Raw genomic sequence first — 21,122 nt, forward strand, 5'->3', positions numbered from 1 at the left:
ACTGACATGACTTAGGGGTGTGGGGGAGATTTATATTTGATGATCCGACACAAGCCGACGAGTATGGCACTATAAACGACTCTGTAAGTTTATTTGCCATTGGTGTATTTAAAATCACATCGTACAACATTGCTAAATATTACTGGCAGTGCAGTGGCAATACAAGAATATACAATATATTCAATGAATGTATGTATACATGGGCCACGTGATTAACAGTGAGAGTAGTCGCAGTCGCAGCTGGTGATTTTCTGAGGTAATAAGAGACAAACAGTGGTGTTACTGAACATAATGTCCCGCTGCAAACTTGCCGTGAAGACAGAGTTATATTGTCGAGTTTCATCAAATGATAACAATTACAGAATTATGTGTTGATGGACAAATTAAGCTGCGTTTAACAACTACTTTACATGGAAGACATTACTCCTCTGCCTCGTGATGTTACCTAAACATAATCACTGGGCATAAATAATGTGTATTTTTAAAATTCACGAAATGAATTTATTATATTATTTCAAAATCTTCAAAAAAAACAACGTCATTGCTGTATGAAATGCTGATACAATTGTTGTAAGAGAATCCTTATATTCAAATTACCACCAATACATCAATGAAAGATATGGTAAGATACAAACGACATGTACTAAAACTAGACCAAAATGACCCGGATGTCAGATAGATAATATCAGAAAATCACGCTCTGATACAATACATACAATCTAACAAACAGAAGGCATTATATTTATATAGTATGTTACGATGGTAACAACGGAAATCATAAAATGCTATAATGAATCAAGGTGGGGAAACATTGATATCAAAATGATCAGGGCAAAATCTGATATTAATTACGTTCACTGCATTATTTGTTTTATCTTTGTTGTCATGCAAAAATCGCCTGAAACATTAAATATGATATTACTTTCATGTTCTTGTTAAATATCGAAGAAACACTGTTGATAGTAAAGGATCAGTTCAGACAATTTAGCATATTATTTAGCATATTAATTAGCTAATTTGCATAGACCTGAACGACAACACAGCTTCATATGCCAGTATTTAAATTATATAATCAACATTTTTAGTATTGTGCTTTCTATACTACCAATGACATACGTCGTGAACATATATCATTAAGTCATTAAGCAAGGTATCATTAAGTCCCAGAAAGCGGTAATTTCTCAGCATATAACCTTATAACTTTACCATTATGATTCAGGACACTGTAAGCAATTCTGGAATCCTATCAATGTAATGCAGATATACTTATTATATGGCCATGGTCAATCATGGTAGTTTATGGGTACGTGAATTGTATCATTTGACAAAAGCTTCTGTGGTTGCCCATGGTCTAACAAGGTCATACAGTCATGGTAGTTCATTTTCGGACATGGTTTCCCATGCATGAAACGTCTTATTCGTATGCCTCGATTAAAGCAACCAGTTCAATGCTCAAAATGTTGACAGTTAACATGTTTCCTATAATGCAAATTCTAATTAATATATTCAGTGACAGATTTGTGTAACCCATCCAAACTGTTTGCTACTAGTAGTGTTCTTCTACCTCAAAAAATAATTATTGCATATTTGGTGATTTTTTAGTGATTTCCGTTTCCACGTGTCTATTTTTAGCACTATTTTCAGTGGTTATTTTGTTCGTAACATGCATATTTCGAAATGGAGAGGGGCATTAGTTAGATTGATTACAAAATGGAAATGTTTTTTTTGTTTGTTATTTCCACGGTAACAAAGTAAAAATATGATGCCTTATTGATCACAGATTTCCTGAAAAAAAAGTACCACTTCTGTAACAATGTTTTTGCTAAGGCACCAGACTAACATTACTGGAAAAGATAAATATATTGCCCACGTGTCATGGAAACTACACGCAATTCAAACATACCACCGTTGGCTTCATAACATTGATGAATATTTTATCGTAAATGACGTCAAAATCGTGACTTATCGATCAATAGGTAACAAATGATTGAAATATATATTGATATCAGAAAGCTAATAAAATATGCAATTATTTTCCTGATTGTTATGTTCTTTCAAAACTAACAATATTACTAGTAATTGAACTCAAATAAATGTAAACTTAGACTCTGTGGGTAGACCAAGTCTTAACTTTCATTATAGAAATACAATGAATGCCGTTATTAAATTTTTATTAATTTGGGAAATTCTCAGTCACAATCGTGCAAGCAACTTGTATTGTTACTATGACATACACAGTATGTAACGCAGATTACCGAGTGAAAACGTTTTAAAGTTGTACTCAGAGAGAGTTCCTAACCCTTAGAACTATTAACATGTACAAAAATGATCAGTGATTCTCAGCACGCTTGAATGTTAGTGACTGTTTCTATTTGCTAATGCATTTAGAGTGTTCCGACTCACGTGGGTACACAAACCATTAAATATGACACAAAATAAAGACTCCGTTGGTCGCAGAACCAATTACACAACGTGTATAATAATAATAATACTGACTCTAAAATAGAACGTGTTTACATTCATTCAAAGAGTTGATAGATTTTATCCCTTTAGTTCTCTAGTCTCAAGGTTGGATATTGTTCGCTTCTTTAAACGAGTTGATTGTCAATGCCAATGACAACGCAAATCACAGATATAGACTTATAAGTGAAGTTAGTTCTTTTTTGTTGGTGCGTGTATTCCTAGTATGAACATATTAATAACAATATGGCTCCAATAGCGTATTGGACCAAATAAATCATTGCTGCTTGCAGCTATATCTCAAATTCGTTTCCCTTAATGCCCTTCACCTAAATGCACACATACTCCTTTCGTATTTTTTTTCCCGAAATGTCTCGCTACTGAATAACGCCTACTATATACTTCATTTTGACTTACACGGACATTCATCATACATTTCAGCCAGTGACAGGTATGGTGAAATAGACGTGTTCGAAATACTAGGCAACATAGTCTACGTTCAAAACATGCAGAGCAGGAAGTAATCACTCTATCTTGTGTATCCGTTGTCATGTCTCATTTTCATGGCTTTTTTTTCTCAACCAATTTCAGCATTTTGAATATAGAAAATATGACACAAATTTTCACTCTTTTTGTCTGTAATTTCCTTATTCGTATAATTTCCATACGTGTCTGTGACAAGCAACACGTCATCATTATATACATACGTTTGAACTACTAGTATATCCGAATAAAAATATGATGTGAAAGGTATGCCCATGACAAATGTAGTTGTATTTGTTATTACTAGTTGAATCGTAATCTAATATCAAAAGTTATATAATTGTTATAACCGGTAAATGCAACCCAACGTAAACAGACAGCTGCCCCATCTCTTTTACGGGTTCATATTTTATTCATTCCCATTCTGCCCAAAAGAAATGAACGAGTTTGTCAAACTTTGTGACTGTATACACGACAAATACAAAGTGTTCATAAAGTTAAGCAATGGCAGTGCTAATATTTATTTCGTAAGTTCTGGATTCAATTACATTCGAATATTCCTCTTCCAACAAAATCCATTTCGAGTCCCATCAATAATTGTGTTGTTGTTTTTGCAAGCATGTTATGACATCAAATTTGTACTAAAAAAATGCACAATAACAGGTAACCAGTATTCAATTACATAATATTCAGCATGTACCCTATCTTTATACATTTATAACTGTCAGAAATCCTGTTATATGACTAGAACGTAGGATAAGGGGTAATTGTATTCCGAGAACCATGATTAAAACGCCGGAACAGCAGGGACATCATGCTGGACTCAATGCATGAAGATGACAAACTAAACACGAATGTCATTTACATTATAAATGCGGTAAATTTACCAACCAGCTAACTATTATAAACACGGAACTGTGATATGCGATAGGATCGCAAGGGGGAAACATACGTTACTATGTACAGAATCAAATCACAAAAATCTGGCCACAATTGTTCTATGGTGGGGTATTTGTCTATGTGAACAAAATTCAATAAGCCTGCTCTGTTATGACCAAGTCAAGTGAAAATAGGGATGCTGACGTTTACCAATTTGTTTTTAATAACGAAGCAATTTTCCTCTTGATAAGATTAAGAATGACGACAAGGCAACGTCCCAGGGCTGAGGTAAATGCAACCGACTACTGAGGCACAATACATTAGTGTCATGTGAAACAGAGTGAGAAATCAACATGCTGATGACAATGGATTTTTAAATCCTCGGGTAAGCCATTTATAATTGATTTAACACGGACGAATAATCAGATGATTACAATCAATCTATCAATACAACGACAACGTGTTTCCAACGTTTTTTTTTTTTTTTTTTTTTTTTATAATTCAACGGCGTGGATGTGCTGATTGATAAAGAACTTGAATGTAACACACTATTTCAGGATTCTCGGACAGAATTAAGAGTTAAAATACAGATTTAAATAGACATCTCTCTTCATTGACAAATGGACATTTTTTAAAGCTGAGTAACACACATCACAGTAAAATACATTTTAAAAGAAGGTCATGTAAGATTTATAGGTAATGATAATTGGAGGATAACTAATTAGTTTGATTAAATAAACAAAAAGGAAGCAATTTGAGATATTACATACGATCCAATCCATTGATAACACAGATTTACAGTTTTTAAATTGAAAAAATAAAATGTGGGGATCATTCAATATTTGTAGGTTTGAACGACCTAAAAAAAAGGTATGCTATGCACATGAAAAAAAAAACAGTTTCAATAAATTACTTCACTGAAGCGATAACAGTAACAAATATAATTTACCCAGTATTCATGATAATTAACTTCATTGCTTCATTAGATTGATTAATAAGGCAATTTCCCATGCTGTAGAAATTCCCACGAATCCAACCAACGACAATCCTCCATTTCTTCTGACGATACTGAACGATTCCCGTAGCTGAATGGGCTGAACTTAACGAATGTCACTACAATCTGGGCACAGCAAGGCACAAGAAACCAGGTGAATAATTGGCGCTGAGAGCCGGACCTGTCAAATGTAAGATCAATTATAAGACAAATAAAATACAGTCCCTGTTTGTATTCTGGTGATTTACATTACCGAGAAATGGCTAAGTACACATACAAATAAACACTTGACACTTGAATCAAGTGCAAGTGCATCATGTGCATTATTCATACCAAGTGTGAATCAAGTTGTTCAATGCATGCCTTATTGTATGGATGATTGACAAAATATTCAAATGTTATCTTTGTGGCTAAAATTACCTAAAGATCAATGATGTACCTACATTGAACTAAGTCGGTTGAGAAGAGAAATGATTAAGGACATATAATACGAATTGAGTCACACACAAAACTTTTACGCCTCAGTAACTCATCAAATACAGTTGTTAATACCGTTTATTTGTTTGGTGTTTTGGGGGACAAAAATGGCTGCCCGTCGGTCAAATTATGTTTGAAAGACAGAAGACATAAAGCTATTTCAGGCTACATTTGTAGTAGTACCACCCTTAAATAATATGTATTGAACATACCACTTTCCACATAAGCTGCACAGCACAATCGTTGCATGCAGATTAATGGTAATGATTAAATCACTAAATTTCCGAGAGAGAAAAAACTTTGAAATTTTACATAATATAGTAGACATTAGATTCTGGTAATACGACTATGACAATTCACTGTGATTACGATTATTATGACTCAGACATACAATTGGTGTAATCCATAAAACAGACACGCGTGACTGATTCATTGATTTACCAAGATAAAAATAGAACTTTAAAATATATATGGACAATTTATGGGACAGAAGGCAGTGGGAGCCTTGAGATAATGTGTATTTAGTAAGTGGTTCCTTATTAGCTTCAAATTAATATCTAGGTTGCGTCTTATGGGGTGATATTGTTATAAAGAACTTTGGTTTTCATTTGTACAAGCGTATAGCAGAGCATAGCATGTTGGAAATGGAACTATATTTCAGACCTGCAATTTAATTGTTATTTCAGACACCATACTCGCAAACACTGTGCTGATCTGATGAATGTCCACAGACCACATGGACAGGTGACGATAGCAAACACAATCCTAATCTCCTATACTACCAACGTCACTGCAATTCCAGTATTGTACTATGTGGGCTATTTGATAAATCCCAACCTACACAACTGAAGCCATACTAGAAGCCAATATAAATCCATCACAAAGCTCAGTACAAAAGCTCAGAAATAACCTTTTTTATATTTAAACAGTTATTAGTAATGATTTGACACCAATCTTGAAATAGATAGTATAGCCAGCCGCAATAATACACTTAATAATTATCGCTGTGATAAACACGTTATATTTTCTATACTTCCAATTAGTGCAGATACACAAAAGATATATATATATATATATATATGGATCCCCCACACCAGGAAGATGAATGGTTCAAGTAAATAAAGAATGCCGGCAAAACAAAAGTAAGTATATTATTTATATTGAATCTGTCAAAGATCGACATTACGTTTGTTCTGGGGTCTAAGAAAAGATTTTAAACATCAATTACACGCGGTGGATCACACAACATCACTGAATTAAAACACGCAATAATCATTGAATGTTATGGCACACATCGCATCGTGTCAACAATGGGATAGTATCAATTACACATTATATAATAATGTCAGACCAGAATGAAGGAGTTATCACGGGAAAAGAGTCAGCATTGACGACAGCCAACAGGCAAGCAATTAAATATACGAAATATGATATATATATATATATATATATATATATATATATATATATACACTCTGGATTAATAAGTCATCGTAAAGGTATCACATTTTTAACACTGATTCAATTCAACGAATAGAGAAATATGTTAAGAATCTTTTTTTTTATAATTTCTAATAGCACTATATGTATACATCAATATTGTTAACCTATGTCTGACCATATCATATATTGACAAGGCTGCTTAATAATATAGCTAGTATAATATAAATCGCACTTTGTAACTACATGCGGAGCTCATGCTGTACGTACGACTACTGCATATAGGGATTGGAAATGGCTTGTATATTTTTTCCGTAATTCCCACAGATGCGCTGTATACAAATGATCCAAACCAGTGAATACAATAATTACTTACGCCGCATTTGCTGCTGTTTACGATATTAGTTTTGGAATTACGATTTTAATAATTATATACATATACATTATATTTGAAACAAAAGCTATAAATATTTCTTTCTGTTGTATTGATGTTTAAAATAACATTGAGTGAAGGTGTATATAATAAAGTTGTACTTAAGTCATCACTTAAAATTATCTTAAACTAAACTAATATATAGGTCGGTGACGATAAGTAAATACATTGTGCACGTACATATACGTATTATTGAAGATAACAGAAGCAGGATAAATATAAAACCATTGATAGAAAATGATTGATTACTAGAAATTTCCGATTCCATTTTGAGGGGAAAATGACAAATAGGGTTGGTTTAATTACTGGAACTATGCACGATACACAGAAAACATGAATTGGAGTATGATGTACGTTTAACTGTTGCAGGAAGTTAGATAAATGGTAATAATAGAACCATTACAGTCAATTGCATTGTCACTGATATAGGGTTCATGATCTCGAATGACTTGGCATCATACAAGCTACAACGTACATTGTTGCTTCTTTAATTTTTTTTTTCAATATGTCCTGTGTTAGTAGAAAAAAAAAACACAACAGGGGATAAATAAACAAAATGAAAAGCTTTATGCTGACAAAGACAGTTAATAACTACGCAGGAAAACTGGATTTTCATTAACAGGCACGAAAGATTGCTTTGTTCATCGGGCACTGTGATTATATGAAATTAAGCTGAGCTAAACATCATTGTGGTTAAAATTCGATTAATTTATTTGGGAAACTAGCAAAAACATATTGTGATATTTAAGAAGATAAACACATATGCCAGTTAATTTAAAAATGTTAAAACCAAAGCTAATCATAGCAAACAACAAATCTGGCAACATTGTTAGTTTTAGTACACTAGCAATTTATTTTGATGCTTTTGGTAGTAGCTGTTACATAACAACTGCAGACCCCATATTAGTCAGCATTTTCATAATAAACACTGTACTGTATGTTTGTTCCCATTCATGCAAGACTTGCTACTTGCTATCTCAAGCAGATGTCTGTAATATTTCCGTTCTAGTTCAACTAAATGTAAAAGAAGGTGTTTTCAAATGGACGATTCTTTATAAATTACTGATGTACACGGAACGGTGGCAGTCGGAATTTACAGATGCTACATTCTATAATGACTTGTGATCATGATTACATTAGACTCTAAACAGATTCAAAAATGGGTGTAACAATTGATAGCATTTAATCACATAGCCCTCATTTACACTTTGAGAGTGAACCCGAATGAAAGTAATTCTACAACACTGAATAACATCTGTAGATATAAAAACACAAATGAAAATCGGTTGATTGGATTTCTACTGCAGAGTCTAAATATTGATCTTAGTTATAAGGTCATTAAACGGATTTCGTACTTTGATTTCTGTTACTGTCACGATAGTTACTAGTCACCTGCCAATCATTGTAATTAACATAGTGTCATTTATATGGTGTCTTATTTCAGGGACAATTAGTATTCACAAACATGACAGCTGATATTTTTCTACAAAATTGCTCGCTTATAGACATATACCATGTATTCATCTATGTGTCATAATACATATAATGTTAAATGTGATCTCACTCGTTACAGTTATAGTCAGACAGGCATTGACAATACACATTTCCCATGTGATTTTACCGACAGTCGATCTTAGTGTTCAGTCACAGGGTACATGTATATCATGTCTAGCAATTTCAATATAGTATGACTGGAAGTGCACAGACTGACAAAATGTTGTGATTACAGTCATAAATACAGAGATAGAAACTAGCATGGATACCAACAAATGAACAAATGAATGGCCGTTTTTGTTTGAATCCCACAAACAACACGAAGTGCGCCTGCAACCCAATATGCATGATTCTGATATAAAGTTTTAATGAAATCATTTATTAATCTCCGAGAGCTGCTGTGTACAGGAACATAATTCTTAATCTCCTGGATATACATTATTCCCTAACAATCTTTGATCATCTGGAAAAAATATGTGTGATGTAATGGCCGCATCACTATGAGTCAATGACGAGTAATATTGCTATCACTATTTTTTTCAGCTGAGCAAAAAAATATTTAAGGAAATATTATTATCACATGGAATTGGAGATTGCTTTCGTTAAATGATTTTTGTTTTGTTTTCTTATGGCTTTCTTTCAGTTTTTTAAAGAATATACATGTATTCATATGCCGAACATTGCTCTCTGCACTTAGTTCAATTCAATTGTTTGCTTCGTGATTGGTGCAAAAAAATTAACCCCAAGAGCGATGGGCAAGTGCCTTGAAAAGTGGGTGGTTAGTGTAAGTAATTGGAGTGACTAATAAACAAGGGGGGGGGGGGGGGCTAGCTGAGGCAGTCCCTATAGTTTATAGCATCATTTCAATTACTACAACCATTGTGTGAGTTAGATATTTGTCTTGGACGAAATGGAGTTGACCCAGAATTAAACAAGCCTAAAGTCCAATCCCAGTCAAGACACAGTTTGAATTCATTGCAAAAAATTGATACACAATTGTGAACGATTACAAAAATTATTAGGCATGAGATACGTTCTACAGAAATTACACACAAAGTGATGTCAAAGTGAACAGACCTCCAGCATTTACAATACAGAAAACTCAATCTAGGAAAGCTAAGAGCCATGTAGTAAAGGTAAGCTACCTACAAAGTGTCCTGGTAAATCCCCAAGCCAAACTCTACAAGAGAAAGTCTAGTAGCATGTCTCTGTGTGCGAGATTCATTAACTTTCAACTCGCAATGACCCATTCTGCGATAAACAAGACTCTCAGGAGAGAGGTCTCAGAGGTAATGAAAAATGAATGTGTTATGTGACTTCCAGTACTCCAATGTCATTATATCGTACTTAGGGGTGTCTGCATTTGAGTATGCGAAGCTGATCGTGTGATGTAATTTGCTGATAACTGTTGTTTCCCCTCTGTATTGAGCCACAGATCCTAGTGTCTGCTTCAAATTATGCCAGAGCATGTGTATTGGGCAAATGGTATGCTAACCCCCTCCCCTCCATAGGAGCTGGATTCAACTGTACGTTGGCTTAAATTAGGGGAGGCAGGTTCATGAGGTTTTGGGTTTCTAGCGCTAAAGAGATGATTATTTAATAAGCAGACTGAGTCAGCCTGAAAGACTGCTCTATCATAAGCGAAGAATAAGCCTGTGACCCTTCTGACAAATTGGCGAGTAATAACAGACATGCGAAACAGCCTTTAGCAGTGCTTTAGTAGCATCTTGCTCTGCAATGTTCCTACCCACAATGATGTTTCCCACCTTTGTTAGGGCCTTCTTCTAGCAGCAAAAAGCACTGTTATGTTCTGGTATTTTCAAAGTGTAGTCATTGGCTGAAAAAACATACAGGCTAACCCGCCGTATTCTGTTGCGTTATTCGACCAAGCAATGAACTACACCTACTGAGGTGTCTATCTCCATCTCCAAGAACAAATTTTTGGGTTGTCTCTAACTGTGACTGTGCCCATTACTACTTACTTAGTTGACAGTGGAGAATCCAGTCATCTATGTATGAGTATACGAAGAAGCTGAGCTACCACTACCTTGCACATACCAGCAGTGCTGAGTAGAGACTGAATGGAAGTACTAGAAACAGCTTCACAGTTCTTTCTATCACAAACTTCAACAGAGGCTGGTTTGCTTGGTGTATATGTACATGTATGTGTAGGTATGCGTCCTTGAGATGCAGGGCCACCATAAAATTGTATGTTTTCACATACTGCCTGATAGTTCATGCAGTAACCATCTTGAACAATTTTAGATCGCCTGAGGGGTGACGGAACAATTTTAGTTCCCTTGAAGGGGGATGAATTAGATTAACGATGATTTCCTTCCCAATGCCTAGCAACCCATGCATGATGGTGATACTCCAATGATCGTCATCCAGCTTCCAGCCATTGAAATTCCCATTAACACAAATTCACCACAGGAGAAACGCTCAGACTCATGGCCACAGGCATGACAATCAGGATCTTTTGTACTAACGGTAGCTAGCTTCTTTCAAAGGATTTAATATTGGTGAAGGCTGCTAAGACCCATAAATATAATATATATAAAAATTATATAAAGTAATCATAGTAGTTGATTTTTTTTCCAATATAACCAGATGATAGTATATGAATAGAGCTTAGTGTCACTAGAGGGCTGTGTCACTTTTAAGATTGATGACCCTAGGAAGGAAGAGGGCACTATCACCATAAGAGGGCAATGTCACAAAAAACAAAAAATGTAGACTGTCATTTTGCAAACATTTTTGTAACCAGATACACTTACCTCAGAATGTACCTCGAGAACAATTCAACAGCAACTGGAAACAACATGATCTTGAAAAGAAGTGCTGGCAGATAGTGATGAAGAAACAAAGTTCTTTCAAGCAAATAAAATGGAAGGTAGTTAATGATCCAGCCGCCAAGAAATAACACTCCACTTGTTACAAATCTCTCCCAAGATTCTGTTAACAGAAAAAAAACAATAATATACAGCTATATTTACAACTCACAATTTTCACAAAAAAAGACTAAACTGAAATTCCTGATCACCATCTGTGGTATAGATTAGTTTGGAAAATTTTAGAACATAATCTTAGGGAGCCTTGTTTTAGGCTATCTTTGAGTCTATTGTTTGTAAGGTAAGTATGGCAACATAGTAAATTGATTATTATGCCATTTCTAATTAAATTAGTGACCAATTTGAATAATTTCCCGTTTTCAGTAGATTCATAAGTAAAAAAACAACATCTTTTCATAGTAAGGATCACTCTCCTTGACATGTTTCCCATCACAGATACATTAGATTAAACAAAAAAAAACAGACCAAAATTAAGCAAAAATACTACTAGAAATATTTGCCGCTTTGAATTAAATTTTTCAACCAAAATGTTAAATAAACAATAAATAGAATTTACATGTTTGCACATGCAGAGAAAGACCTGACTGATTTTAGAAGGGGTATCTCACTTGATGCCTGGCCATATTGACTACTAGAGGGCGCCACTACTAATAATTCCTCAGTGGAAATTCTAGACCCAGTAGCTCACAGTTTGTCAAAATTTAAATATCTGAATAATTAAAATTATTTGCAGTAATCTACTAGTAATGACATAAATTAAAGTGTATTTGATTCTTAGCACCCTACTTAATTTTTGATACCTACTTATTAATAATAATAATAATAACCAAATGACTATGTTTTATTTTGGGTATGACTTCTGACAATCAGGAATTGAGTCTTTACTTCATTCACTATATCCTGTTCAGAGTTATTATTATTAATCTAAGTAGATGATATCAATTGATGAAACAAATTGTAAAGTTGAGTGAACAGTTTTGACAATTAAAAGAGAAAAACAAATAATGTAGTTGCACAGAAATACATGAATATGAAATATAAAATTTATCAAAAGAATCAGTGTGCCCTCTAAGCCGACATTATGCACCACTGATGCACAAGGAACTAGTTACATTGATATACTGATATTTTGGAAAAATATTTGCAAAAAAATAGAGAATTGAATATATCAAAGGTGCCACCTAAGGTGCCTACATAACATATAAAAACAATTCGACTAGCAGTTTCCCGAAGAAGGCAAAAATAGCATATTATACCAAAAAATGACATATATGTTTGCCAAAAATAGAGAATTGAAGACATCATCACAAAATGAACAAAACTGGCAGCAGGCCAGCCAAGGTATGTACACACCAAGTATCAAAGCAATTGAGCTGGTAGTTTTCAAGAAAAAGTCAAAAATGCAATTGTTGACGGACAAACAACCGAGCTAATAATAATAAAAATAGCCAAAGTGTGACAAACAATAGGCTTAAAAATGTACTATGATAAGAGTATGAATCTAAAGTCTTGTTTTACCTTCATCTAAATCTTGACATTGTCGTATTCTTCGGATAAACGCAACAACCATAAGTATGATATACACTATAATTCCTACGGATGACATCCACCATATTATGGGATTGCCCAAGAAATATATCTGTGCCTGTCAATTTCAGAATAGGACACAAATTAACAGAGATTCAAAGCTGATGACTTTTTATAATACATGTCGTATATAATACTTGGTGCACTTTGGAGAAATATAAATGTAGCTCATCACTCATAACATAGAGCAACTTATTAGTCATGCATGACTTAACACATACAGCCCACATATATATGCATTGTAAGATTGAAGACAATGCACATACATGTAGGAATATTGATACGTGTTTACACAAGGTTAATCCAATTGGTTCAATCATCTGCGAAGATATATGAATACATTTTTAACAAAATCCACTAACTACAGCACAACCCCTTTGTGTTTGGTTGTTACGGACACACCCACCATACATCCATTACCAATATTGTGTATATTAAATTGGTGGCAAGGTCATAAGGACAAATATTCTACAAGGTCAATAATATACCGGGAATATTTTAATACGAAAAAAAATATTTTGCTAACATTAGAAATAGAATTGGAGATATTGTGGTGGAATTACAACACACACTGTGACTGTTGGATTAAACAATTAAATTAACAATTAAACAAGCCATTAAACAATTGCTAGTATAAGTGCAAACAGTTTATTTACACCCTTGATTGACAATGTGCTAACACAGACCAAGTGTAGTATTTCCACTTCCAGGAGTTTGCATGTCTTTAAAGAAATCTGACACTGGGACAGAACCTCCAAAGTTGGGGCCTGAAAGTGCAAGGATAGAATGTTGGCTGTGACATGATATACGAATCACAACCCTAAAGTAACAAAAAGGGAAAAATTTAGACCATTCAGAATCCAGTACAAGTGTGCTTCCAGCGTGAATAGATAATTTAGTGTGTAATTGGTAATTAATTGAGAGAGAATTTAAGCTAAGTGCATTGAGTGATGATGAGGCTAATTTTATAATATATTTTATAGATTCTACTTGTTATGCATAAAAATACATACCCCAGTGATTATTTAATAAGTGTTTCATTTTGACTCAAACTAGACAAACTATATTAGTTTTCTAGATCTATTTCTGTGGTCCGCACCAGAGCCACCACACAAAGTCCTATCACAATTGTTATAATAATATGTATTTTGTATTTTTCATTTATATTAATCATGTTTGTAGCAAGAAAAAACAAACTTAATTATAATAAAAAACTATTATGACAATATTTGCAGGCACTTCTTTGTCAATCAGCGAGAAACAGTGACGACAAATAGAGATCCATAGCAATGCTACGAGAACTCTGCTTACCAAATCGGGGGGGGGGGGATTACTCTAGTATGTTTTCTTTTCTCCTCTTGTATCAAATGCAATGTTTCATTATTCGTGGGATGAACACCATTTGGATTACCCGTATCACAACTTTGTTTTCACACATTTATATATAATAAGATGCAAATTTATCCTTATATATTCCCAACTTTATGTTTTTGATAGTAATTGCATTTCTCACAAGAATAAGAATTGGCATTTCTCAAGCAAACCAACCCGTACCCGCTGGCAATCCTTGATGAACTTTGCTTATATTTAACCTGACTTATGACTTCCACGCAATTGGTATTCATCAGTGATGTGTTAAAAATGTGTGTACTCATGAGCTTCGAGATATATGTAACATCCACTGATGTAACCTAAAGTATATATTTAATAAGCATCGAAGCCCTAGGCTGAATTCCACTCAAGATGAATAAAATTCATATCCATCCAAAATACCAAGTATCAAGAAGTCAGACAGTTTTGAAAAAAAAAGTCGAAAATACATTTATTGACTGTACAATGATTGATAATCATCTATATGATTACGTCCACGTTTTCATCTTCAAAGTTTTTATAACACTTGTGTATTTAGTTTAGGTTTTGTATATTCATTCATTCATTTTGTAGATTTTCCTTAGTTTAATAGCTTTCTAGTCCAATAGATAAGACTGAAAAATGTTATTGATAAAAAAAAAATTCCATGCTGTTATGGCTTTCTAAATTCAATTTTGAATAAAAAGATATTTAAGAAATTTATAAATACATGTACACAAAACCAAAAATAGATGCATAAGTGTGTTTATATACTCACGTTAGTATTATGATCTATCCAGTACGCGATTCCTTGTTCCATGAATGGCCACTCGTTGGGTTCAGAACTATACTGGTGTTCTTGAGTTACATCGTTTGTTGCGAACAACATTTTCCACTGTAAATGAATAAAATTATATAAAGTTTATTACAATTATTGTATCTCAAAAAAAATATTAATTTTGTTAAGCACACTATTTTTACTATTGGTATATTGTTTTTAATTATACATAAAACTTCTTATAGCCACAAAGCAATTAGCTCAATGTATTCTATGTTAGTCTTTTTTTTTCATTTTATACCTTTGTATTCTTTATATTCATCTGAAGAATCCATTAATTGCACATGTTTACATAAAAGTTGATTGAAAAGCATTAATTTTGCTGATCACTTTCTAATCTCAGAAATGTATGCGTTCCATCATGTATAGTAAATGTGTGAAGTTCCACATGTGATCAGTCCAGCAATGGATGTACATGCATACATGAAAAAGGGGACTAAAAACCACAAGAAAATTCTATGCAGGGCAATAGGCATATATTTATAGTGATTTGAGCTGAATTGAAGGGTATACATGTCATTTTTGTACAGGCAGAAGAATTGTAGAAAACAAAATGGCCATCAGTCGGCTATCTGGAATCAAAGCATGGCACAAAATGATGTGCATAATTCAGTAAGCCACCATGAGTGATGTCAAGGCCAAGTTTTAATGAAATCGTCACAGGCGTGCTCCAATAATGGTTGATGATGAGACCAAATGTTGATTTTTGGTGTTTTTGTTGACAAAAATGGGCACCAATCGATCAAACATCAATAAAATGAATAACGAATTGCCATTCATACATATTTCTGTGGGACTTGTCTTTATACCGAATTTGAACTAAACCAGTCAAGGCATAATCAAGAAATGGTGATGGACGGACAAATGGGCAGGACACAAAATACAAATGCCCATTTTTAAATTTGTCGGACAGGACTGAATATTAAAGTTTATTGCATACTTAGAAATACAATATAAAGATAAGTTGTGATAAATAAATACTAAAATAAGAATATGAAAGAAGATAAAAGATACCTATCAGACGACATTTCTTCATAGAAATGAGATAAAATATAAAACATAATAAACATTTGACAGAAATTGCTACCACAGTTTTCCATCAAAAATTACACATAATACAGTGATTGATCTCAGTCATGAAGTTTAAGACATCAGAGTACATGAAATCTCATCGTCATGGCAACATATATTTATAAAAAATATCACATTATTTTGTGCTGAATATGTAGTATGTCGAGTTGAAATTTCATTATCTTGAAGCTTGTTGCATATCAATCAACCGATTAAAAGCTTTTGCATATCCGTTTTAATTTTAATAGGTGCATTTAGAGCAATCGTCATAATAATCTGAGGACTCAGTTTTTTACAGCATCTATAACATCTGTTAATCAAATAGTTGACAGGTAGATCAAAAATCTTCTGACTTGAACTTTGTGCTATTCATGGTAAACAGAGGATTTTAATACATCAATCTTATATATTCAGCAATGACAACTAGCATTTACATTTTTTTCTATTTTAACATTAACATAAATTTAAATTACCTCAAAACTGACACGAAAGTAGAATTATTTAACTTATCATTGGCTAGCTAGACTTGATCTTAGGAACAAACACAACTGAAATCATTAAAAATATTTGATATTTTTGCTGAGTAAAAAGTTCCATTAAATAAAAAAAAAAATTAAACAAGCAGCCTCTTATTATTATAGCAAAATCGCTGCGGCATGGACATGAAATGTAAGTCATTACATGTGGTGCTCTGTCACTATTTCTGAACTTTTAAAGTGCATCTGCGTTGGCGAACACAATTCATATGGGATAGATTTGTAAAACAGATAACCTGTAATAGATTAGCTGATTTGTCATGTGATCAATAGTATTTTATCCTATAAAGACCTACTGCCCTCGCAAGTTTTGTGCGCTTTGTAATCACTTCATCTCATATGCGCATATAAATGTTTTACATGCGTATACAAACATACCGTCAGTACAAATCAACTTTATCTTTGTGTACTTTTACTATTTGCATAGTTAGGATACATTTTATGATAATATTGGTTTTTATTGTTTCCTACACAAAGGTTTAAAGGTTTAAAATCCACTGTGTGTGCCACTATATAGTGTCTATAGAATCTAGAATTGACCTTTGAAAAAGGTGTTTAATTACTGTAAAATACTTTATTTTTGCTTGGAATTAACTGTTGCTATTTGCGCTGAAAGAATGATTCAGTGAAAATAAAATTCAGCGAATATACCTTTTTTTCCTATATTTTATATTCAACTTGTCAAAAATCAGTGAAAATTATAAATTTCATACAAAACACACGAAATGTATCTTCATCAAAAATTAATTCCAGCTAAAATAAAGTATTTTACTGCATAGCAGTAAAGCAGTATTTCTAATTTCCATGTCTTATTGGTAATTCAGTGTCATGTTGTGTATATCTTACCCCAGTCCTATCTTATAACGCATTGTAAAAAAAATTACATTTTTATCTTTATTTTAGATGACACGTATACATACAGACATTCATAGATAGAGATAGCAAATTTTTTCACTAGAAAAAAAACAAAAATATTCGCTAAAAATAAAGAATTTAAGATATGAAATGAACAAATCTTACATACATGTAGGTCTATCCTAGACACCTACGTACCAAGTATCAAAGCAATTGGGCTGGTAGTTTTCAAGAAGAAGTCAAAAATAGCATTTTTTACCAAATATTCACTAAAAAATGACAAAATCATTCACTGAAAATTAAGAATTTAAGATATGGCCATGAAATGAACACATCTGACAGGGGTCAACCCATTGCATGTGCACTATCAATATCAGCAATTTAGACCAAATAGTGTCAAAGAAGAAGTCATTTATTAAATAAGCATTTTGATATTGCTAATTTGCATAATTTTTTGCAGATCAACTCCTCGTGAACAAATTTCCTACTCCACTCATCAAGGCAGAAATACAATAAAAATCAAGTCAAATGGTTCAACAGGTTTTGAGAAGAAGTCACCCACATTCATTCATCCAGACAGACACAGGACACAGCATCTGTGTAGCTCAGCGGATCTAAAATTATTGGTGAAATGACCATAGTTAATTTTTATACTCAGATATAAGTAATTTTGAGTCATTAGCATAGAACAAACTTCTAACCCCCTCCCCAAAATGTAAGTATTGTTAACAGAAAACCGATTTTATTTTATTTGGCCTTAAATTTCAATTAAAGTTTTACAAATTTTCACTATATTTTATCAATGATACAATTATAGATAGCACTAACAAGTTGCACAGATCTATCTAGTACGTCTCTTCAGTCAACTCACGAGAGTTTAAAGTTTGTTTTTGCGCACCATTATATATACCACCTAAGGATTGGTACATTTAATATCATATTACCCAAGATTGTTATTTCATAATGGCATCACTAGCGTTTGCAGCACACCAGTTTTATTTGGATTGATCCATCTGTCAGATAGCAAGCAATCAACAATCATTTCGTGATTCCTTCAAATTCCCTCACTAAGAAAGAGATTCAATTTCATCTTTAAATAATTTCAAATGCTATCAATCAATCAATCTTTTTTTTTCTTCATTTTGCCATGTCGATAGAAACACATTCAGCTGAGAAGGTTTTTAGCGACTCAATGTATAATATTTGTTCCCAAAACACAATACGTGATACATTATCTACGGATCATAATGCAATCTAATGGAACCTGAAGATAAAAGCTAGGAAACCTCCGAGTTTTCAAAAGAGATTGATCATTGTAGTCAAGTGTGAATAGAACGTAAATTCAACATATTTTTTTATATCAAAGCAATAGATGGATTGCAAACAGTATGCCTTCTAATAGGACTGATTTTTTTAGGGATCCTGATTCAAAATGGAATTCTACAAAATTAATTTGAGTCAGCTTGTTGACTGCATGCTGGGGAGGTCGGGCTTCAAGAAAAAATACGAGCGTATGCGACTGCAATGATGATTCAATGCACAAACGAAAAAACTCATTTTGTTTATAAAAAGTAATTCTGTTTCACAAAAATACAAATTCCATAACTATAGTAAGATGATTTTCATGATCGCTATACTATTATAATTTTATGTTGCGTCAAGGACGTGCCAGTACATTAGTTAGCATAAATAGTTGCGTCACAGCAAATCTCTGTGCGTCAATGGCATGTCACATCGGTTTAGAAGGCACACTGATTGCAAATGTTAAGGTTAAATAAACCGAGAAAGAAATAAACATGAAATCTGGATTGAAATTCATATTTTATATTGACAACTAAATTTAAATAAATGTAGGTACTTTGATGTTATAATTATCTATTAGCTGAAATATTTTCATTGCATTTAGTTTAAATAGACATATTTAAACAGTATTTGTGTTTGATTTTACACAGTATTTAGTTTACACATGTTAACACCATGTTTTTCGATACGGCAACTTCAGAATAATCTTAACATATCATTTTACAAGATATGACATGTATAAAGGACATTTCGTACACCTGATCCACTCATGTATCCATTAGTGACATTATGTGTGCAAATAACAGCTAGGGGGTGCAAACGACATATCACAATGAATGATGATGTAAACAAATTCTGGGATGTAAACGACAAGGCTCATCTGAAAATCAAACTGTTGGGAAAGGTCAATGCTGCAATTAAATGCATTTTAAGAAGCTGGTATTCAGAGCCTTCAAAGCCGTGTGGCATTTGTACATTTAATTATAAATTTCAACATATTCTGATCTGCATTGCCAGTTTGCAAAGCCTTTAATTTTGGATATTTTAAAACCAATTTTTCTTTAGAGTGTGGTTACTGTGATGTCATAACATATTTTTTCTCATTGTTAGTTGAGTATCAAGCAAATGTTACAGCTCGTAACAGGTTCTGGACAGATGTATGTAATCACTTTCCCGTGGACGAGAAAATAACTTCGATGACACATCATTTCTTTCTTTAATCTTAGCATGTTACATTGAGGACAGGTGTGATATGTTTGTGTGGTTTAAATTTGTGAAATGTACTTTATGTTGTACCACTGATTACATATTTGTAAATACCCTTTAATCAAATCAAAATTTAAAGATACACATATCTTTAGTTCTTTTTCTCGTGTAATGTGATCTTTTGAAAATCTGTATATTTGTTGGTATAAAGAGGAATAAAAATGCAACAAGAACATACTGTATTCCCATAATGATCGAACTGATATGGCGGTGACAGTACAAAGAAAAAGAAATTTCGAGATAAGTAGGTAAAAATTTGTTATTCCTCACAGGGGATTATAAGAATCTATTTTGGCGCCATAATCAAATGGCTCGATTCTTATGAGTAGAAATGAGAAAAAATTATTTAACAAGCAGCCTATCGGCTGAGATAGCTTCGCTGTTAGCAATGCACATTTCAATCAAACAACGGAAGATATCATTAGAAAATGAACAATATGTATAGTATCAAAGCAATCAGACTTGCGGTTTTCAAGAAGAAGTCAAAAGATATCCCTTTTACCAAAATTAGAGAATTGAAGATAGCATCATGAAATGAACAAATCTAAGAGAGGTCTGCCCAAGGTACATATACGCCATGTATCAATGCAATAAGAATTGTAGTTTTCAAGAAGAAGTTGAAAATGAAAAAAGTTAACACAGATGACGGACGCAGGACAATCACTCATATGATAAGCTCCGCTCGACAAAGTCAACAGCGGAGGTAAAAATTGATTGTGATTTAGACATTCTCGAAAGGGTACTAAGCATGCTACTATAAAAACCTATATATCATCTGAAAGCTTAGATATAGGCAAATATGGTA

General features: G+C 33.2%; 1 protein-coding gene across 2 annotated transcripts in view; it reads right to left on the bottom strand.

Annotated features, from left to right (window-relative positions):
• Positions 1-3,435: 3,435 nt before the first annotated feature.
• Positions 3,436-21,122, bottom strand: part of LOC102803949 (protein O-mannosyl-transferase 1-like) — a 56,439-nt gene continuing 38,752 nt past the window's right edge. For both annotated transcript variants that reach the window (XM_085492244.1, XM_085492245.1), the window contains exons 16-19: positions 15,228-15,344; positions 13,031-13,157; positions 11,438-11,615; positions 3,436-4,997 (exon numbers count right to left, since the gene is read on the bottom strand). In XM_085492244.1, coding sequence (XP_085348370.1) covers positions 4,814-4,997; positions 11,438-11,615; positions 13,031-13,157; positions 15,228-15,344 — 606 coding nt within the window. In that variant the 3' untranslated portion in view covers positions 3,436-4,813. The remainder of the gene's footprint in view (positions 4,998-11,437; positions 11,616-13,030; positions 13,158-15,227; positions 15,345-21,122) is intronic.

This window comes from Saccoglossus kowalevskii, chromosome 17 (assembly GCF_978046115.1).
Source record: "Saccoglossus kowalevskii chromosome 17, keSacKowa6.1, whole genome shotgun sequence".
Lineage (NCBI taxonomy): Eukaryota > Metazoa > Hemichordata > Enteropneusta > Harrimaniidae > Saccoglossus > Saccoglossus kowalevskii.